This window comes from Platichthys flesus, chromosome 19, assembly GCF_949316205.1.
Source record: "Platichthys flesus chromosome 19, fPlaFle2.1, whole genome shotgun sequence".
Taxonomy (NCBI): Eukaryota; Metazoa; Chordata; class Actinopteri; order Pleuronectiformes; family Pleuronectidae; genus Platichthys; species Platichthys flesus.
Window position 1 is genome coordinate 2,274,861 of NC_084963.1, and position 22,246 is coordinate 2,297,106.

A 22,246-nucleotide genomic window follows, 5' to 3' on the forward strand; every position below is an offset into this window, starting at 1 on the left:
GACTGTTCGTCTGGAAGACCTGAGAAGATCCATGAATCACTTCCTGTTGGCTGCAGTCGTCCGGCTGACGGCCGAGTGTCTGTGGTCGGAGTGACCTCGGGCCTCCGTGCTCTCACCTTCCACGGGGGGGGGGGTGCATTTCCTCCTCAGGGATCAATAAAGTGCAGCAGAGGAGGAACTCTACGATGACCTCAGTTTTTCCAACATGTCTTCAGGGCGATTCTCCAGGTTTGACTGCGCCCGGGGTCAAGATTTGACCCCAAATCAAGCAGCACTTTGTTCCTCGTACGTAATCGTTATGTACTCATTATTTTTTAAGAAGTCTAAAGATATCGTTCAATAACAACACGTTTAAACTCCTGTAATAACTTTTCATGGCAGCAGCCTTCCTCCGTCAAAGCTGGAAATTCCTGCAGATTTCTGTTGTTTTCCTGTTTCATCCCTCAGGAGTCTGAGAGGAGTGATGATTGTTGTGTTTCCAAAACGTTGAAATATACTGTGTCAACATGAAAAAGGCATTGACTGGTCATATGGGCATTTTATAAAAAGGCCTCCTTAAGGCTGCAGTAGGCGGGATCACCAGGAAAACACCACATCACAACTACTCACCACCACTTGCACTGTTTGTTTTATCAGTATCTTCTTACACATCATCTGCACAACAAATACAATTACATGACAAAAATTGCACAATCACACTATTTAAATCCTGAACGTGATCAAAACATGTCGGTGGGAACTGAACCCCTGCTCCAGTGAGAGATCTGGCTTCAGCTCCATTCCACCTCACAAGTAAATCAATCAAAAATACTGCTGCTGCAATTTAGTCAAAACATAATGTCGTGATTTTTATCTTTTCGACCCAGACGGAATAATCTCTTTGCCCAAAAAATAGGTTCCAGATGTTGGTGTTGTTTTTCTCCGAGGTACCCCATCGAGGGTGAAAGCCATTTATTATTAGACTGTGCAAAGTGAACACTGTTCAAACAGAGATGTGGAGAAACCACACACACACACACACACACACAGACACACACAGATGAGCGTCTCTGGCTATAATTAGCCGTTCACCTCCTTTCACTGTGTCAGCTGTTTCAGACCCTTCAGACCCTCACAGGCCTCCATCAGTCTCCCTCTGTCCCCGGTAGGAACACGTTTAGAACCCGATCCCTCAGTTTACAGTCTGTGGTGCCGGTGCATTAACGACATGTAAAGACTGTTTCCTGTGTCACGGCTGCTGCACCATTAAATCCCCCATTCAACTGTCCGCAGGTTTATTTCTCCAGAGCCTTATCGTGCACAGGGTATAAGCTCCAGGAACCCAGGGACGGGGGGGACGGGGGCGAGCTGTGTGTGGTGTCACTGTCTGATAATGAAGTCCGAGACGGCTTCAGTGGACACACAACCTTTGTCCTGCTGTTCCTCGGCTATTAATAGAGCCGCTCTTCAAGGCCAGCGAGTGTTTCACTGTCTCCCTGAAGTGTGATACGGAAAAAAGCCTTCATGCTTTTTTATTTTTGTCATGTGGAGCAATAATTAAAGGTTCAATTCAACATTCAACAATGGCAGCTCTGTGTCTCCACCATGTTAGCAGATGGGACTTTTTAATCAGTTTGGTTTTAATTAGTTTAAATGATCAAAACGGGGTGAAAAGGTCATGATTGACAGCTGAGACCGGCTCATGATTGGCCGAGCTTGTGTATCTCGTATTTGAAAAAAGCAGACTGAAGTTTAACCTCATATTATTTTTTTTTAATTTCTTACAGCGGGTTGTGCACTGCTCTGAACTCTCAATCTTTGTTATTGTGGATAAATGGTTTCAGCACCTGGACCGATGGAGCTCAAATATTCACCAGTGAGTCATAAAGTCGGGACGTTTTTAGTAAAGTTGTGTAACTTATGCTAAACAAACTGTTTCCAGGAGACACACGTACCTACCGCTGTGTGTGTCTTCCTGTTTGACGCACCGTTAAAAAGTTAAAAAGCCCTTTTTAAAGTTATGACATATTACATTTACATTTTACAGACCTCATAATGTTACGCAATCCAGATAAAGGTTTTATGTGGAAGGTGTTTTTGTTTTGCAGATAAATGTGGGGAGCAACATCTGGAAGCTGTTAAACCAGAGGCTGTGTAACTTCATATTGAATGAGTAGTTGGTTTCAATGCGGTTTTTAATCTAATTTAACATGAATGTCAGTCTGAGAAATCATGAATATTTCACTGGGATGCTTCTTAAAAGTATTTTTCTACTTTACAATACAGGATAAATCACTTTGAGCCTCTCTTAACTTGGCCAACATGAGGAAATATTAATTTGGGAACATTCTTGGTATAAATATCTGTAGTATTGCATTTTTAAATGAAGGCTGAAGACTAAAATGATTCAAGATTTTTTATAGCATATTAATATGGGCAAGTCAAATATTTGTTGTACTCCAGTAAAGTAAAGATAAGCTCTGTAGTACTTTGAGAATCTGTAGGATTATGGTTGGATTTACGATATAATATATTTAATAACTAAACACAATACTACTGATAAAGCTTTCTTAATGGAGGTAAAGATTTTCATTCCATAATTTAAAAAATGAAAGGATCTACTTTGCCATAACTGTTTGTCTCCGGTGATTTACGAAGCCCCGGAGTTTACCACAGAGTCGTTTGGTCAGAGTTTACATTCTTCACATGCTGCAGATCTGCTGATGTCCTCGGCCGGAGTGTTTTTCCAACCAGAAGCTTTCTCCTAAAAAAAGGTGCCGACCTTCCCAGAATCACGTCGTCCGTTCTGCTGAGTCACCGCTCGCACTCTGTACTTTGTCAGGAATGCTGAGCAGTCGTTGGCCGAGTCACTTTAACGAGACCCACAACAATCAACCATCACAAGCTTCTCTTTCAACCCCCCCCGGCCGCCATCTTTCACTCTTGACTTCATTCACAGGGAGAACAAACACACACCAATCACATCTAGTTATCTGTCTTAATCATATTTAACGCTGGATTAAATGTTTTCTATTTTAAATTCAGGATCTGCACCAAACCCCACGTTTACTCAGGCCCTCGGGATCTGACCACACGTCCTCCTCACATGTCGTCAGCTCACCTCACGTCTGTGACACGTCAACGAGTCGATGCCACAAACAAACACTTCAGGAATCATCTCTTCCTTTTCTTTTGTGCACTAATCCGAAGCTAAATTACAACAATAGGTCAACATCACAGCTCCCATCAGAAAGCGTCCGGCAGCACAAAGGGCTTCATGGCGGGGGGGTAATCCGGCCTCGTTGTTTTACCAGGAAGCCATTTTGGATGAGGGTTTTTCTTGGCGTCACCTGTTCAAAGAATTCCCACTGTTCCAGCATCAAGGGTCTAACATCAGTCTCCACACTGGGGACGAGTTTAATTAACTTTACGGCAAAACAACGCACTTGAGCGCTGCAGGAGATCCCCCCCCCCCGACCTCCTTTTAATGCTCGTGGCTAATTCCCTCAACACAACGGGACGAAAAACAATTCAACGTGGCCGATCCAGCGCGTGTGAAATGGTATAAAAGACCTGGGTTCGATCCCGGAGTCAGAACAGCAACTCAAGCTCTCTGGAGGGAAACAAATCCACCGAAACCAGCTCCACCTCACACCACCTGGAAGATCTTCACCATGAGGCAGTCCTGTGTGTCCATCGTCTTCGCCGCGGCGCTCATATTCAAGTGCTACGTGCTGTCGGGGGCGTTACCCATGGGCAAGGCTGAAGACGGCTCCTTGGAGCAGGAGACTTTCGCCTCGACGGAAAACGGCTTCAGCGACGCAGACCTGGCCGGCGAGGAGAAGCTGAGCGGGCCCCGGGTCATCGTGGTGGCCGACCCCAGCGTGTGGAGGGACCTGCGGGTGCTGCACAACGGCCTGCCCCTGTACAAGAGGCGAGCGGACCACAGCGACCAGGCGGCCCAGCACAAGGACGCCAGCCAGGGCGTGAACATCCCCATCCTGAGGAGGGACAACATGAGGTGCATGGTGGGACGGGTGTACCGGCCATGCTGGGAAGTCTAGGACACTCGACAACCTCGCGCTGAGATGTAACATAACCCAAGATCCTGTGTATCTATATTTAAATTATTGCAGATGTGAGAATAAAAAACGTTGAATTCTGCCTCAGATCTCGTGCGTCTCTTTTCAGATTCTTGTCAGATGTGTTCCTTCATGGTGGCTTAGACGTAGAGAAGCTTTCTGAGCTACAGAGGTGTTGGAAGGTTTGTTGTTGAGCTTTAGACGGAACCAGACTTGTTGTTTCTCTGCCTCTCATCTTCACACCTACCGGTTTCAGCTGCGTACGGTTTCTTCTCCTCTGAATCAAAGAAGCTTCTTTTTTTAAACCTTCAAAAACAGACACGATGGTAGACAGAGGAAAGGAATGTGCAAAAACACTGTATGAAGTCATGAAGCCAAAAGGCAAAAGGCAGGATATGCACAAGGTTTTATTTGAAAATGCTTCTGAACGTCTTCATGTCCCGCAGCATCTCTGTTGCTTTAATGATGTCTGTGACTTCCAGCTCCTCTTTCCTCTTAAATCTGAAACTTCTTCACTTTAGATCTTGCAGAAGGAGTTCATAATACCAGAGTGTAAAGCAAAGTGATTTCCACAACTTTCAATCACGATAAGAATCAAGCTCCTTCTCTAGAGTCTTTACTTTAAATGCTCTAAGCTCATTAATCCTGTGTGAGGTTAGAGGAAACCAGTCACTCCAGTGGGTGACGTCCCGAGCGATGGTTAATAACATCTGTTGAATGCGTCAATGAAATAAACATTTGTCATGCATTCCTGGAAAGCAGAGCAGCGGAGGCAGGAACTATTGAGCATGTTTTCCTTCAGGTGTGAAGAAGCAGTCGTCTGCAGAGGGTGTTTGGGCCCCAGACGCAGCCCCACCTCCTCCAGAAGAAGAAGAAGAAGAAGAAGAAGAAAGAGGCCAGAGTGTTGCTGCAGGGAGACGGGGGGGGGGGGGGTTCTCAGATGGCGGCAGCACCTCTGGCAGAGCGGCACGTCTCTTTGTTACGACAGTGAGCTGCACGGCGCAGGCTCCAGTGTTATTCCAGCTAGGTCAACACAGGACGCACATCTAACAGCAGTGAACGTATTAACAGGCACAAATTGAATTACGCCGCTGAGATTCCAACACAGCGCGCTCCGCCAGCCTGTTCCTGAGGTCTCGCCGAAATCTGTTTTCATTCATTTACAGACAGGTTAAGGATTCCTGGACCGCAGCGTGCACGGAGGACTTCCTGTTCGGGGCCGCACACGGACGCTCGCCTCCCAGGCTTCCTGCAGGGAAAAGCTTTTCTGGCGGGAAAGCAACTGAACCGAGTTGTGTTGCTTGAAACTAACCAAACAAATAAAAAACGATGAAGACTCCAGAGTGAAGGTCCTGTGTTTGACCTCTGTGTGCAGACTTCATCGTTTTAATAATCACCTCACCTCAAATTTAACAGAACAAAATCCTCTTTGGTCCTGAACGCCTCGAAATCAAATCCAAAGTCAGAAACCTCCGTGTCACATTTGATTCACATCTAAATTATGAAGCCTGAGTCAATAACTTTATTAAATCTTATTTAGATCAGTTTATTGTTTTCAGACAAGCTAAGATTAAAACTTTACCTCACTGCTGCAGGTACTTATTGTTGTTTACTTCACTTCTGCTGCAGCTGCAGGTAAACACTTTACTCTGACATTCTCTGAGCTATGAGCCGACTCCAGAAGACGACTCTCAGGTCCTTGGAGCTCACGCTCATGATGGCGGTGGGCGGTGGGTGTGTGGGTGTGTGGGTGTGTGTCAGTGTGTGTGGGCTGAGATGTGACCTCAGGAGAAGATGAAGGTGTAAAGATGAAAAGATGATTCTCACATCTCATCAGTGCATCTGCAGGGATGCTGGTCGACATGGAGTCGGTCAGTCAACATGTCAGAACAATGCATTTTAAAAATAACCACGGAGATGGTGGAGAAATCCTCACGGCATCAGGTCTGTGCACGGCGTGAAGGGGTCATGGACAATGTGGAAGGGTTTCGGAGAATCTGGTCCTCATGCAGCTTGGACTCCCTCACCACAGTGACACACACGAGCCACAGTGACCACACACACTCGAGCCTCAGTGACCACACACACTCTCCACAGTGACCACACACACGAGCCACAGTGACCACACACTCGCCACAGTGACCACACACTCGCCTCAGTGACCACACACTCAAGCCACAGTGACACACACTCGCCACAGTGACACACACTCGCCACAGTGACACACACAAGCCACAGTGGGAACGCTGGATGAGGAAACGCTTCTCCGGGGTTCAGGAATTCGAGATCTGAGACTTTCACTTGAAAAGCTCCTAACACACGTTTGCACTTTGAATATGTTTTGGGTTATTCTTGGAGAACGGCTTGTGAATATCACTGAGACCTAAAAACCAGATTTCTTAGTCAGCGTCTGATTCTGGAATCCTTCGCCAACACATCGTTATTTTGTCGTGTAGTAGCTTTAAGTTTTTGTGTGTGCTGCTGCTCAGAGGTTGTTTCTCTCTGTAAAAGATGATGTCAGCTATTTCCATGCGCCACTCGAAATTTAATGATGTAAGAATAAAGACCGGCCTGTGTCTGAAGTCATTTCATATTTCATATGCACTTCACTATACGATGGAATGGTTCCTACTCCGTCCCAGAATGTGATGACAGCTGCTGGTTTGTCTCTTATATTTTTTTACATCTGAAAATCACAGGTAAAGTCGTCACTTGAGATATGACTGAAGATCCAGACGTGCTTTCATGAGACAGTTCCACTTTTTAAATAGTTTTCCACATGATGTCAAGTCACATGGTTAAGATTCTAAATGTCAGGATTTTAATTAATCACATCTCATCATCCCTGGGAGCAGTAGATGTTTGTTTGGTGTGAATGTTGATTTGTGACATGATTTTTTAATGTCAGTAAACATTTTCCAAATAAGTCTATCTCTCAATCTCTAGTTTCACATCCTCTACAATTCAGCTGATGTTCATTTTGTGAAATATGATAAATTAAGAGTCAAATAAGCCATAAAGCCCCATGTGCATTGGGGCCTGGATACTGTGTGATTGACAGCTAGAACTGTCCTCAGGCTCCACCCCCTGCTCCTCCAAATATGGTCTGATTTCAAAAAACAAAGATAGATGAAATGTAAACTTCAGAACGTAAGCTCCAGAACCAATAAAATCCAAAAAGAGTTTCCATTCAAGATTTGTTTTAAGAAGAGACTCAGAAGATGAGACTGACTCTGAATCCGACGGCCCAATTTCCTCGGATGATTCCTTCCTGGAGTTTCGGGCCTTGATGGCAAAGACTTCGTCCCCTGGCCCCTGGAATATTGAATAATCTAGAGTAATGGGGTCCTTGAGAAGACTTAACATATACGACTGTAAAAGCAGAAAGTTATGCCATAGTGCTGAGCTGCTGGACAGCTGCAGACGCTCTGATAGTGAAGACGTGTCCTCCACTGTTCCTCAGCAACAGACCCTGCGGTTTGAGGCCGTGTCTCATATCCACGAGCACGGAGGTGCGTTCGGCAGGGTTTGTACTGATACGGAGAAACGGTGTGTGTGATTCTCCATGAACGAGTCATTCAACGATGGTTACAGAGCAAATAAATACTTTAAATGATGAAGGTCTTTGGAGGGAAAGCCAGAAATGTGAGGTGACGAGGTGCAGAATGTGTTGAGGTGGGGAAAAGAGAAATACTGCAAAGCTGTGAATATGTCAAATAATACTGGAAAAGTTTATCTCCCCTCGTAATTCACTTTCCACCTTATGATCAAGTGATGGTCTCATGATTTAGGTATCCTCGCTGAAAAGGGGCTCAGTGTAAAAGAAGATCAGTAACATTTCTTATAAGTGTATTTATGATTATTGATCAGTGTTTATATAACAATATATACATATATATATATATATATATATATATATATATATATATTTTTTGGTGCTTTCAACTGTTTTTCTAAAAGTGAATAAGTCTCTTAACAATACGACATATAAATACTAAGTTTACCTTAATGATTTTTAACCCAAACGCGTTGTCTGTAACTTGTGTTTGTAGATGTTCTACTGTTCATATTTACACTTTTTTCATTTCTCCTTATAATAATTGGAAGCAGATCATACGAATAAGGTAAATACTTTATATTCACTTTGTTATAATTCATATTCCTTTGAGCCAGTGCTCAAACGGATATAGTTGCAAATAGACTGACTTCTTAGTTTATAACTATTTTTCTCAGTTTCTTAAATTTTACTATATCTAACTTTATTTTTTTATTAATCTTTTAATATTGTATGTATGTGTTTTTTGTGAGTGCTGCAACTAAAGCATTTGTTTACTTTGCTTAAGTCAATCAAGTTTTTAAAAAAAAAGTTTATTTGACTTCCGGAAAGAAGCTGCCGTTGTCATGGCGACACTTCCGTCATCAGAGCCCCGCTGCCAGGTGACACCTGTTAGCTTAGCGCTGCTAGCCGTTAGCTTAGCGCTGCTACGATGAGCCGACAGGGAAATGAAATAGGAGAATGTTTGTCCCAGATGTGGGAGACGAAGGAGGAAGAGGAGGAGAAGGAGGAGAAGAAGGAGGAGGAGGTGAGTGGAGACATGTTGTAATGAGGATTGTTTACTTTTAAGGCACAAGCTAACTTTACCATTAACCCTTTGATACAAACCCCTTTGATGACATAGAATCAAAGTCATCAAAGGATCCTTCTTCATGTAGCGGAGCTGGATTCTAAGACAAACCCACAACTCCAGTTTGATCCTGTAGAACAAAGTCTAGATCCTCAGCGTCAGAGAGTTCAGACTCTTCATCTTCCTCATCCTGCTCTTCATCTCTTCATCCCCATGTCCACTGTGAGACCAGCCATCCTAACGCTCTGGATAAAGAAAATCAGAAGCAGATTTTTAAACACGCTGATCAATCAGTCTATTAAGAATATACTTTGGTTTTTGCCAGAAAAAAAGTTAGCTAACTAACAGCTGTATAGTTGGATTGTACAATAAAACTTACGCCCAGTTTATTTACTAAAGATATATATGATAAGATTAGATAAGATAAGATTCCACTATTTTCCCCATCAGGTAAATCAGGGTATTAAAGGTACAGAATAAATACAACTCTTATAAAGAATATAATATAACTAAACAAGAATAGTTAAAAACTGCAATGAGATGTAAATGTAAAGTAGTGCAAATACAATACACAATGTAATATATAGAGTATAGGAATTAGCAGAGGTCGTATTATTTGCGTTGTTTTCGATCGTAACACTTTTTGTGTCTCTTTGTGTCCGTTACTCCAGCAGAGCATTGCAGCTCTAGATAACGGGGACAACCTGTCTCTGGTCCAGAGACGTGGACACTTTGGGATTATCACGATGAACCAGGATCATGAACTGGAGAGGCTCACCACATCCAGAGCAACGTTCGTCGCTCCGGAGAGTCACAACGTGAGGCAGAAAGGTGTGTGTCTCTTGGTCGGGCTCCATTTTCTACAAATACGTTTCACAAGAGTTAAAAGGTTTTATTTAAAATACCGAATTACAGTATTCACATAGACACTGATGGCTACTACAACCTTGCTCTCATTCTAACACTCAGTAAATCTCTTCCTCTGTGTTCTTTCTCTATTTCTGTGGTCCAGGCATCAGAGGCGAGCTCATGGAAACACTCTTGGCCGAGAGGATTCGGTAAGTCCGCGCTGCCGTGACCGACCCGGTCCTGTCGGGAACACGTCGGGGCGAAGTGATGTCATATTTACTCGTCTGGGTTTGTTTTACTGTTCGATCGCAGCTGTAATACCTTGAAATCGGGTTTTATGATGTTATTTGACATGGAGGCCTGTTGTCCTAGTGGGGTTTATAGAGTGGATCCCCACAGATGTGGTCATTAACACCAGTGAACTGCTCATAAAGAATACAAACCTTCGTCTCTCAGATGAAAACTGGCTCGTCCAGTAGTCGACAGTGTCTCATCACTGAAGTCTTACCCTAAATTCCCTGGACTTTATAAGGTCACCAATTCTTCTTGGTTCCTTCTGGGTTCCTGTCCCTCAAAGAGACTAAACAGAGGTTTCCAGACACATCGGCTGTTTTGTTAAAACAAAAATTTCATTTTTGAACAAATGAAAAAACAGAGTCTTGAACAGGGGAAAGTTTTATATCACATTTTTACTTTTGATAACCTTTGATCCACTAAGCGACTTTAAGTCTTTATCACTGGTTCATGATGTCCCAGCAGCCGAGGCCCAGCTGTCTCCTTATGTTTTAAAATAAAGTACGAAAACAAGTTCTGGTTCTGCCCCAAAAATAATATGAGGTCTTTTTTTACCCACTTCTCATCCTTTCAGCAAATTTTGTGGAAAATTGTTGAGTAGTTTTTGCGTCATCCTGCGGAAAAACCAACAAACATAAGAGACAGAGATAGGATAATGATAATTCTGTGGGATCTTTCAAAGCTGTTACCATGCAGCCAAAACAGGAACCTCAGTTTGAAGGACAAATAATGACATAGTATAAATAAATGTGGACGAGAAGAAAAAGTTTAGTTTCTCATCTCTAACTTGAATGTATTCATCTCTTTTGCTCTTAGCCTTTTATTCATTTATTTCTACCATTTTATTTATTTAAACTTGTCATATTTTGTCCTCCAAACCTCAGACCATGAAATACAGATCCTACTAATACTGCATCGTTGCTGACAAACACAGTTATGAGCTCTGGCATATTTGATTTGTTTATTTAAAATGTTGGCTCAAAGTTTGGCTATAGATTGTCATACATCTCATTTTTGCACCTTTTGGGAACTTTACACTCTCTGAGGTTTGTCTAATTGTGAATTCAGAAATGAGCAGAACATCCCAAAGACCTCAAAGGGTTAAATAATCTACATAAAGATAATTACCTTCCTATATGATCAGTGTTAAAGGCTCGAGCATCCCTGGTTCACCCACACAGTCCTGATGAGACCTGTTCTCAGGACTGTGTGGGAACACATTTGCATGACGAGTGTTCCTCGGCCTCCTGATCGAGTTCTTCTACCTGTCGGCCCCGAGATAATCTCCATGTTGACCATTTCTGTGGATTCAAGGCTGTTCACGTGACTGTCACTTTGTTTTCCACGTCTCCTCATGTGTGACAACGCATTAAGGTCAAAGTTCGCAGAGCAGGAGCAAGAAAACATTTAGTGATGTATATTTATTTACTTGATCATTCGTCACACATGAAGGAACCAGATTTAATGTCCGGAGCATTGACTGTGAATGAGGATGGACAACGCATCTCCATTTTGTTAAGTGCCCATGTCCCATCTGCTAACATAGAGGAGGCAGGGGGTGGGACCTTTACTGCAGCCAGCCTCGTCCTCCATCTTTACACACAGTGAATGGTGCTGCAGCGTGAGGAGGCAGTCGGAGCATCATTGCTGTAAATACTGACACAATCCGATTTCCACTCGTGTTCCCAGCGAAAGGATTCAAGTTGAACAGAATCCACCGATTCCCAAAACGGATTTCTGCTCCACGAGCCAGAGGGAGTTCAAGGTGGAGGGATTTGTTCCTCTCTCCCCGGAATCAACACAAGTATGTGCTGAACACGAGTTTACTGAGATCAAATCATCAGAATTGTTTAGGATCAAATATGAAACTAGATAGTTTGGGAAACAAGAAGGTGAATGACGTTGTGTTGTTGTTGTGTTTCCAGGTTCATGATTATAAAACGGAGGAGGCGATTACCTTCTGGAGTGAGAACCAGCAGCGGGTCGAGGTTTGTCACGTTGTTCCACGTCTCAGACAATGTTGTGTTCTATTGTTGTCATGATGTTTTGTTGTTTGTGTCACGTATAAAATCATATTGGACAGTTTTAGTTTTTGTTAAAGAGATAATATAAAACAATTCTTCAATCCGAGGCCCAGATTAAACCTGGTTTAACATTTGATCCGCTGTGGTTCTGTCTCTCAGGGTGTGACCGCCGTGGAGTTCCTGGAATCACCTTTCAGGAGGTCGGCGTTTTTCACCAAACAAGTCGGCGAGTGGCTGGATGAATGAAGCCCCCCCCCCCCCCGTCAACTGAGATAGTGCGTCACATGACATCACTACATCACCATCACATGTGCATGAATCAATATTAGCTGATGTCATGTTTACAGACCACAGACAGAAGAGCACAGACACGTGGACTTTAAACCTGCAGAACAAACTGTCGCTGGTACTTTGATATGAAACACAGAAAGTTTGTGTTGTGTGGATTTGCTGAGAAACATTTCCCTCTAGTTTATTTACTTTATCAGTATCAGCTCTGTGTGTAAAGTTGGTCAGCGCTGATAGCAAAGAATGTTATGAGTGGATTTCTGTTTTGTGGTTTATATCTTTATAATGTTAATCTTTATCTAGAGCTACTTTTTCCATTGTGCTCCAAGAGGAGTTTATTTTTTATTTTCAAGAGATGTATTTGGGCCACATGTGTAGTTTGAAATGTCTCAGTTTGTTGTAGTTCTTTCTCAGTGATGCAGATATAAGCTAATTGTAATAAAACTTCCAACAAGACCAACGTGGAAATGATAACTGATCGTCTACAAACACTCAGATTTAATCTCAGTTCACTGGCTCTCAAAAAGATTTAAATTTAACTCGTTGAAACCTACAGAAACTCTAAATTAACTATTTGCAGCCTCTAATTTCTTATTTTCTATTTCCTCTTCTCCTCCCTAGCTGCTCTGTTTCCAGGCTCCATTCTTCTTTCTGTCATTTCCCTTTCTCCTCTTGCCACCTCCTAATTGTTGCATCAACAAGCTGCACCTCCTCCCTCCTACACCGGACCAACATCTGGCTGAGAGAAGCTACCAGGACACTGAAAATAGCACAGAGGCTGTTTCTCCTCCTTCACAGAGACACCGGCCCACAGCATGCAGATGTGCAACACAATGCATCGTCGGGAATCCGCAGTGTTGCGCTGCAGCTGCACGTGTGTGTTGTGTCAGTCGCACGAACCTTCAGGGGCTGTTGATCCTCTCCGAGCTCGCAGCAGGGATTAGAAGGCGGTAGCTGTGGAGACAAGTCACTTTAGCTTATATTCATGCAGCTTCTCTTCACAAACATTTAATTATCTCATTGGATGATACAGTAAAAACCAATTTGCCTCTCAAACACGAGGCCTTGGAGCGACTTTGTATTTGTAAATTCAATTCTGTTTTCAAGCATTCAGCAGTTTTTTCGTTTTTGTCGTGTTCCCACTTGTGTGTCTTTGTCTCTGAGTCACGTTGGGCTTCAGAGTGAATCAGCCTTAAAGCCACACGTCAAGGACATCAGCCTGAAAATCACAAAGATGATCAAAAGGTCATGTTTATATTTTAGATTTGTATTCTGTTGTAAACAATTAGCAGAGACCGATTTCCTTAATGTTTAGAAATCGAGTTGGAGCTTTGCTAACGAGCGAAGATGCTTTGACGAGTCGGAGGATTCTGGGAACACATCAGCGATAAGTGACCTTGGTTTTGCAAGAGATTCGTCTCTCAGGAAAACAGATGCTCACACACTTGATCTTGGTCCTATTACAACATCTGTATAGAGTTATGTGGAGTTATAGTGTATTAAGTATAAGTAGTTCCCTTATTAAACCACATTTAGATTCACTAGATTCACATTTTTATCTGGATCTGCACCAAAATGCACATACACATCAATATCAGTCCCCTAAACATCAAGATGAACTTTCTCTGCTAATGAAAACGTCATTTTTGTGTAATCTGACAAAATCATGCACATCTGTGATGGTGTCTGCAGTCTCCCAAGTAAAAGAGAATACTTATCTACTGTGCAGCAGTTAGGAATGAACCTCATAATTAGTGTTGAAAGATGTTCTGATCTTTAACCTCATTTACTGTCTCAATAAAGATAAAACCAAATATTTATGAATCCTTCTATAAATTAATTTGTTTTTTTAATCTGACACGAGAGTCGTGAAATCATCAAACAGCTCAATATGTTGACTTATTCCTTGTGAATTATTTCTCGAAGGTGCAGTTCTCAGTGTGTTGGATGTCTTTGTACTTGGAGGTCGCGGCTCAGTGAAAAGGCGGGAAGCATCACACGGCATGCTGACGGTGGGCCTGGTCAGTGGTGAGGGGTCGGCAGGTCAGTGGTGAGGAGGTCGGCAGAGACCTTCACATCCAGTGGGCGCCGGCTGCCGCTTGTCACTGGGAGGAGGTGGGCGGTAATTACAGCTGTGCAGGAGGGAAACATGTTCTCCCGCAGAGATGAAACACCACAGACACATACACACTGCGACCCCCCCCCCCCCCCCCCCCCCCCCCCCACGCCCCCTCTACCACACACTGATAATGAGCATCTAATGATCAGTGATGTCATTACAAGGAACATACAGCTGCCTGCTACCGGCTGGATTTCCTCCTCTTCTTCTCTTTTCCGTCCACGAGAGCCGGCAGCTAATGAGGCTGCAGACCCTCCACGCTCTGCTCCTCCGATGCACACGTCCAGATAATGAGGATCAGACCATATGACACCGGTATCTTCACATGTAGAAGCAATAAGGCTGATGTGCGTGGGACAAACCCAAACCTGGTTAACAAGGGGTAAAAGCACAGGTTGTATATTCAGGTTGATCATTTAAATTAGTGGCTTAGGGTCTCCTCACTGTCCATCGCTGCAGCTCCTCTGTTCAGCCTCTGTCTCAAACACTGAAACATGTTTTTAAAATGTTAACATGTGGTTTTCTGTGATCCATCCCCAAGTTGACAGCTTTTGAATCCCATCTACCAATCGCTGCTGGGCGGATTCTGGCTCCAAATGATGCCACCAGTGGAAGATGATGGGATATTATGGCTTCCTTTAGAGTTTATGGTACAACTCCAGTGTATAGATGACCTGATATCCAGTTACATGTCCTCCTAACGTCCTCAGGAAAACCAGTTGTTGTTCCCTAAAGTTTAGACGCGCTCCTCTGATGCCTCTCATCTGCTCCTGTCTTTTTAAATATGCTGATGGAGGGTGCGGTGGGGGGGGGGGGGGGGGGGGCTACACCAGGTCATGTATTTATTCTTTCTGGGTTAAACTTGGATGAAAACATGTGAGTGAGTATTGTCAGGAGGATCTGGCCCAGTTACTCAGAGTTAACAGGGACAGGGATGAGGTTCAGATTGATTTGTATAAATCCTGAAGATAATCCGCTGCTCGTTCTTTCTCTAAACAAGTATAAAAACACTGTCTGGTCTATAAATGGAAAAAAAAGAGTATTTTACTCAGTTTATTGAACAAAATATTTTACAGTATCTTGGATATACATATATACATCATATTCTGTACTGTGTAACACGGCTGAAGAACCCCTGCAGTGACATTGATCTGAAACGCTCCAAATTCCACTGGATGCTCCGAGGAAATATTAATACATCATTGACTTCCAAACACATCATACAAATCTTAATATAGAAAGCACAAAAAATAAGAATTTATCAGTGAAAAGTGTTTCACTCTCAGGACACAAAGGTTCTTCATACAAAAACAGATTTTTTATATTTTTTTTTTTTTTTTTTTGCAGTTACAATAAGCAGGTAATAAATATACCTGGAATTCCCTTTGGGGTTTTCTTTTCTATGGAGATTTTTCCTCTGTGTGGAAATCCCCAATAAGGACTTATTCTAGAACAAATAAAGTAGTGGCTCGGCCGACGCAGCCCCCGCTGTGGTCTCGGTGGGGGGGCGGCGGCGGCTGCAGGTGATGGTCAGGTGATCATCACGCCTCTCAGATTACATACACGTCCTTCTTCTCCCCCAGAAGCCAGTACGTTCTCATTTTGCCTTTCCCCTGGAAGAACACACAGAAATCAATATGTTCATCGATGCAGATGAAGAGAGAGCGGCGGGTGGGAGGTGGTGTCCTCCAGTGAGCGGCCCTTCTCTCAGGGTGACCCTGGTCCTCCACCTCCACCCTCCACCCTCAGACACACATCGTACACAAGCAGAACAAAATCATATCTCATACCTTTTTCTACTCACCCTGATTCTGTGAGCTATTTATATAGTACAGCAGAGTATTAGAATTAGATTGAATGGAAAAATTAAGATTTCAAAGTCGTAATATTCCAAGATCTTGATTTTTACTATTTTATGATAATTAAGTTGTAATTTTAGGTCATGTATCATTATTTTATATATTGTTTTTGTTTACATTGTACATATTTGTATCTTTTATTCTTTCCTGTGTTTACATTGTACTTTTTTTATTCCTTCTTCCTCATCTACTGGCTTCGTTGCCCCTTCCCATCTCATTTTGTATTTGTTCATACATTCATCCACATGTATATTCATCATAAACAGTTATAATATCCACATGTTTGAACGGCACTGAAATGAGTCAACTACAGGTTGATATATATCTCCAAAGACACAGAAACAAGATTATTTACTAATTATTATTTATGAATATTGTTTTGATTCCTCAGACAAATGAAAAGGTCCATCAGCCAAACGACTTGTTCATTCAGATTTCTTTGCAGTGTGTTGCTTTGTTCACCATCAGCAACACAAGTGATCACCACCCAGGTCACCACTTGTGTTTATCTTTAAAAAGCACCAAACGCTTCTCACCTTCATTTCCACGTCTCCTCGTAACTGGAGATCGAAGTAGCCGAACTCATCCAGAACTTCTTTGGTGGCCGAGGACAAGTGGATCTTCAAGGCTGTGAAGCACAAAGCAGAGCAGACTGAACATTTCCCCACAGTTGAAGACGTGTGACCTCTTGATTAGCACCCGGGCCTCAGGGCGGAGGAGGAGGGCGGCCGCTGTGCCCCCCCCCGTCGGCAGCGGTGATGAAAATCTGAATTGTTTTTGTCTGATTCCTTCCCTCAGTGCTGAGATGTGAGCTGTGACCCCCCCCTGCAGAGCGTCAGGCCGGTTTATCGCCGGCTCAGGGCCCTTTGCTGTAAGTGCTATCAATTATTTACCAGCAGAGGACGATACAGGAAGCGACTCGGTATTTAATCAATACATCTGATGATCCGCTTCACAGGAAACCACAGTTTCATGGCACTGGTTTCCTGTCGGTGCCAGTGAGGAGACAGACAGTGGCCGAGAAGACAGACTCAGGAGGACAACAGTTTTATATTAAGCTTAGAAATAATATTATTTATTAAATGTTTCCATCCAACAGCAAAAGTATGATAAAAAACGATGAGACCCACTAGCTCCTATTACTAAACGTCAATGTTGACAAAATACAGAGATATATGTAATACACAGGCAGGCCATGTATTTTGTAAAGTACTTTGTAGATATGTGCTATATAAATAAATGAACTATTATTATTCTTCTTATTATATACAGTATATAAAACTGTTTAATCCATCCATCTAACTTCTACACTAAAATACACAAAAATCCAACACATGAGTAAAACATGTGTCTCCATTGTCTCCAAAACAAATCAATGAGAAACTCCCCCCCCACACACACACACCACTCTGCTTGAGCACTAAATGTGAATTAATCCACAGCTGAAACTATTCCCCGACAAATGCACTGTTTAGTTCTGTTTGAAGAAGAAGATCATTAAATGAGCAGCTTCACGCAGGTTCTTTTAAAAACACAGTAACGGGCGATTGGCAGATATTTGTCTTTTATCTCACATACTTTACTTTTCTGCTATAAAACAAAGCCAGATTATAAAAAGCAGGGTTCACTCACCCTCCCCGTTGGACTCCATCCGGGACGCTGTGTTGACAGTATCTCCAAACAAACAGTATCTGGGCATTTTCAAGCCGACCACTCCGGCACAGACGGGACCTAGAAGGCACCAGATAAATACAGGCCCACGTTACAATGGAAAATATCATATCCAGTAATCTCTGGGTGGCTCGGTGCGGCTGCCAGGACGAGCGCCGTGTGAGTGATTTGTCTGACAGCGCTAACAAGCCGGCCCACGCACACCGCCGGTTCGATCCCCGCCGCACGTCAAGTGACTGAATCAGAACATAAACAGTTCCACCCTGAGCTGATGTCGTCTAAATACTGTGTCCGACCCGATGATGAGGACACATCGAGATGGAACAACCACAGACGTTGGTTCCACAGACTGGAAATGAAGATGTGAGGGTCGGTGAGGTCATACTGGTTTCAGAAACCCCGCCTCCTCCAGGTTAGGAACTGGGACACGGACCAAACCAATAACTCAAAGAACATGTCTAAGTTTTCCTCAAAATGGTTTATGTGGTTTTTAGTTCTCATCACACCTGATGTTTGGTCGTTCGTGGGAGGAACGTGTGCAGTATATTATAATAAGTGCAGAGCACCAGTGTAACCAGTGTCTCAGTTGTCCGGGGCCATTAGGGATGAGAGATTCCTCCTCTCCTCAGTGGGAAATGGCGGCAGGAAGACGGGGACTTATTGTTGTCAGTGGACGAGTGAACACCTTTCCTTGTAACATTATCCGGCTGCTGACTCAGCAGATACTTCCGTGCATCTAATGGGAAATCAATCTGTCTGTGCTCGGGTCAAGGACGTCTCCGCAGCTCGGACACTGGACCTGAGGACCCGTCGGGACCTGGGACTTTGTGGCCCAGGTCTGGTTGCAGCAGGGCCCAGTTCCAGGTCCGGCTCGGGGCCTCGCACTCACCTGTGTGTATTCCTATCCTGAGCCTCAGCTGGTCGTTGGGTCGGTGGCGGATCTTGAAGGTCTTCACCTGCTCCAGCAGCGCCAGCGACATCCCGGCGATCTCTCTGGCGTGGAGCTTCCCGTTCCGCACCGGCAGCCCGGACACCACCATGTAGGCGTCGCCGATGGTCTCCACCTGAGGTAGAGCCAATCAGAAAGCTTGATGTAATGCTGTTGTATTCCCGGCATCAGTTCCAGTTCCTGTGATGAGTCCTAACTCACCTTGTATACATCGAAATTATCGATGATGGCGTCGAAGCAGGTGTACAGGTCGTTGAGCAGCGTGACCACCTGCACAGAGAAACCGGCTTTAATAGAATGAAACAACAGAAGTGCTGGAGGAGCATGAAGTGAGCATCAGCTGAGAGCAACGTGACTCCAGTGACCGTAAATCCAACATCGGACTCGTTGTTTACGTTTGTTTAACGGTTGCCAGACCCGGGGGGGGCGGGGGGGCAAGGCTTCTGCAAAACCTCACAGTCTCTCACTTTATCTCCCGTCTGTCGCTGGACGCTCGCCCACTGAGACAAACACATGCTCGGGCTCATAAATCAAATCCACAGATATTACAAACAATCTGCACAGCATTCACAAAGACGTGTCGGCCGTAATAATAAATGTTGTAATATATAAGTCGGCTGTTTATCCCTAGAGCCGTTATTTATTTAGGCTCCATCGTTATTGTTGATTTACTTTTAATTGGGTCCGAACCTCAAATAAAACACAGGTTCTTCTGCGTGGAGACACATTTTGTGTGTTCTTTGGCTGCACACTGGTTCTAGAGTTTCTGGCTTTATCAGGGAAGCAAGTGGTGGTGGAGGCGAGGACCCGGTTTATTTCCTCTACATGTGAAAGAGTGAGATAGTCCAGCAACGCGTCAGACCCTCTGCCCACACGAGACATCATCATAACGGGTTTGGTCTCTGAACCTGGAGCAGGAGCGAGAGATGAGACGGCACAAAGTGACTCAACCCTGCGTCAGCTCACGCTCCAATCAAACTACTGCACTGTTCTGAGTCGTGGTGGATGTGTGGGAACACCAGCACGATGGGAACTGTGAGACACGCTGTGGGAAGAGACCTGCCGCTGCTGGGGAGGAGAATCAGTGCAACTCTGATCACGACTTTTTAGAAAAACGCTCCGGGTGAGAAGTCAGGGACGGAGCAGGAAGCAGGAAGCTCCCTGGAGGAGTCGGTGTGTACCTCTAGCGGCGTGCTCTCTGCAGACAGGGACGTGAAGCCCACGATGTCGCTGAAGTAAATGGTGACGCTGTCGAAAGCCTCCGCCTGCACCGTCTCCCCCCGCTTCAGCTGCTCTGCCACGGAACTGTGTGTCGAGAGGGAAACGTGAGGTCAGAGCGTTCGTTAGGACAACAGGTCAATCAGCAGACGATAAAACAATCAGGAAGGATTTCCTTCAATTATAACCACTCATCAATTCATCTCTTAATTCTAAATCAAATAACAGCACGAGCAAAAAAAAAACTCTGTGGCAGAATTCGGCTTCTGTGATTCACCAGCGCTGTGAGAAGCTCTATCTGTGCTCTCTCTCTCTCTCCAGCTCCCCTCAGTCTAATGCTGCTGCCTTTGAAGGAGGGAAGATTGTACAGCAGGAAAAAGACGATGAATGGGAGAGAGAGAGAGAGAGAGAGAGAGAGAGAGAGAGAGAGAGAGAGAGCGAGAGAGAGAGAGAGAGAGAGAGGGATTTGCAGAATCTCTTAAAGTCACCCTCGTGTCACCTCGCCCGTCTCGGCCTTAACGAGCCGTTCTCCTGACAGCTAACTTTTTCCTCCTCGTCTCACAGTGCGATCACGCCACCGGGGGGAAAATGTGCATCTGTTAACAGGATGTGGTGCTCGGGAGGATTTCCGAGGTTCCTAATTAACGCAGGGATTTCAGACGAGCGACAGAGCGTCGTGGAGCCGGGCTCGGTAATCCGCTCCATATTCGCTGGGCTCAAGTTAATTGGACTTCTAAGCTCTCGGCTTCAAGGACAAGGTTCAAATGTGATTGTATTTTTTGTTTTTTTTTCTTACTGTGGTAGAATTTGATAGAGGAGGTTCTCGGCCTTCCTCTTCTCCTCTAGATAAGCTTGTGTGCGCTCCTCCACCAGGTTCTCCAGGTTGTTGGCGTACTGCTCCATCCTGGACAGCAGGTTGTTCAGGATGCTGGTGCTGCCCTCCCTGTGGGAAACACACACACAGTGGAATCAGAGTCATAGATCGAGACAAACCAGCAGGATCTTCATCAAAGCTGCAGCCAGTAACACTACAGGAAGAGAACGACCCTTTCCAAAGCAGCTCTAGATCCTGATGATCTGAAATATCATCTGAATGGTCGGATCTCCAGTTTCACTCTGACAGGCTCCAGCCAGGAACCCACTTTCCACCGAGGCTCATTCTCCATCGACATGTGACCAGTTTGAAATACAAGTAAAACCATTTAAATGAACAAAGCGAACAGTCCATTCATTGAAAGGCCTCGAGAGGAGTTTGAGTCTCTTTCTATCTACCGACCACTTTCAGAAGAGAGAGAGAGGGAAACAGGTAAAACACCGACACACTGTTTTCTCTGCAGCTGTTTGCAACATGGAGGAAAACAGACAAGACAAACATCCCATATGAACCAATCTATTTCCATCCTCACCGTCGTAGCCTTTCCTATATATATTGACCGAATTATATAATACCTGTATGGTGTAATGTGTGTGTCTCTGGATATTTCCACACGCACTTCCTGCGGCGGAGCGAGAAGGTGATTCATCCTCACCGGCGTGGCAGCTCTAAGCATCACTGCCTGGCCTCCTGCCACGTCTCCTCCGGGTCACGGATCCTACACACGCCCACGGGTTGTTTAAGTTTAAAGAACCGAACACCAGAGGGAGACGTGGACGACACTGATGAGCATCAACACACATCACAGACGCCCGGATCTCCCCATTGACGGAGAGGACGAAGCGTTTTCACTTCAAACACTCTTTCCTCTCAGAGCAGGATGGAGAGAGGAACCAGATAAATGGATCAGATGGAGGATGTGTTCGCTCTTCCATTCGTGTGTCTGGTGATGGAGCAGCGCGGTGAGACGTTTGGCCGCGGACGAGGGGAAACGCTGATGAATGTTGTGGTTATGGACTTTTCTCAGTTTATGTAGAAAGTATGACGGAGTACTGGGGCCGAAATACTTACCAAAAAAATTCTGTTTTCGAGAATGTTACGAGAATTAAGTCGTAATTGAGAAAGAAGTTATTATTTTTTGAAAGATGTTAAACATTAAGTCGGGAATTAAGTTGTAAACAAATCTCAATATGACGAGAATAAAGTCATAATTTAAGAGGAAAATAAATCATAATGACCACAATATCATTCATAAATCAGCCACTATTTATTTTCCAATGTAAAACCCAGCAGCCGCGTCACTGGGGTCGTCAGAGGACAACTCGAGTTCTCCTGAATTTAACAAACTATAAACTATAAACAGTTAATCCCCAGACACCACAAACCATCTGGAATCTAACTGACGAGACAAAAAA

General features: G+C 44.2%; 3 protein-coding genes and 1 long non-coding RNA gene across 4 annotated transcripts in view; 2 read left to right on the forward strand and 2 right to left on the reverse strand.

Annotated features, from left to right (window-relative positions):
• The first annotated feature begins 3,562 nt into the window (after positions 1-3,562).
• Positions 3,563-4,143, forward strand: pmchl (pro-melanin-concentrating hormone, like). The gene has a single exon (XM_062413112.1). The coding sequence runs from the start codon at positions 3,654-3,656 to the stop codon at positions 4,041-4,043; it is 390 nt and encodes a 129-aa protein (XP_062269096.1). The 5' UTR covers positions 3,563-3,653; the 3' UTR covers positions 4,044-4,143.
• Positions 4,144-9,384: 5,241 nt separating this feature from the next.
• spag8 (sperm associated antigen 8) lies at positions 9,385-13,240 on the forward strand. Its single transcript, XM_062413566.1, has 5 exons — positions 9,385-9,517; positions 9,699-9,744; positions 11,519-11,633; positions 11,755-11,817; positions 12,013-13,240. Exons 1-5 carry the CDS (start codon positions 9,433-9,435, stop codon positions 12,097-12,099), a joined length of 396 nt encoding a protein of 131 aa, XP_062269550.1. The 5' UTR covers positions 9,385-9,432; the 3' UTR covers positions 12,100-13,240.
• Positions 9,512-12,017, reverse strand: LOC133975584 (uncharacterized). Its single transcript, XR_009924762.1, has 3 exons — positions 11,787-12,017; positions 10,958-11,130; positions 9,512-10,443 (listed from the first exon to the last, which is right to left on the reverse strand). It is a non-coding gene; the product is annotated as an uncharacterized LOC133975584 (long non-coding RNA).
• Positions 13,241-15,286: 2,046 nt separating the features above from the next.
• Positions 15,287-22,246, reverse strand: part of npr2 (natriuretic peptide receptor 2) — a 41,631-nt gene continuing 34,671 nt past the window's right edge. The window contains exons 16-22 of the mRNA XM_062413358.1: positions 20,754-20,900; positions 19,921-20,044; positions 18,941-19,009; positions 18,680-18,854; positions 17,752-17,850; positions 16,656-16,747; positions 15,287-15,873 (exon numbers count right to left, since the gene is read on the reverse strand). Of these exons, the coding sequence (XP_062269342.1) occupies positions 15,811-15,873; positions 16,656-16,747; positions 17,752-17,850; positions 18,680-18,854; positions 18,941-19,009; positions 19,921-20,044; positions 20,754-20,900 (769 nt within the window). The 3' untranslated portion in view covers positions 15,287-15,810. The remainder of the gene's footprint in view (positions 15,874-16,655; positions 16,748-17,751; positions 17,851-18,679; positions 18,855-18,940; positions 19,010-19,920; positions 20,045-20,753; positions 20,901-22,246) is intronic.

Excerpts from the sequence above, each read along its gene's own strand:
- pmchl (XM_062413112.1), top strand. The coding sequence starts at position 3,654 with ATGAGGCAGTCCTGTGTGTCCATCGTCTTCGCCGCGGCGCTCATATTC.
- spag8 (XM_062413566.1), top strand. The coding sequence starts at position 9,433 with ATGAACCAGGATCATGAACTGGAGAGGCTCACCACATCCAGAGCAACG. Across the intron at positions 9,745-11,518 it reads CTCTTGGCCGAGAGGATTCG|CGAAAGGATTCAAGTTGAAC; the intron begins GTAAGTCCGCGC and ends TCGTGTTCCCAG. Across the intron at positions 11,634-11,754 it reads TCTCCCCGGAATCAACACAA|GTTCATGATTATAAAACGGA; the intron begins GTATGTGCTGAA and ends TTGTGTTTCCAG.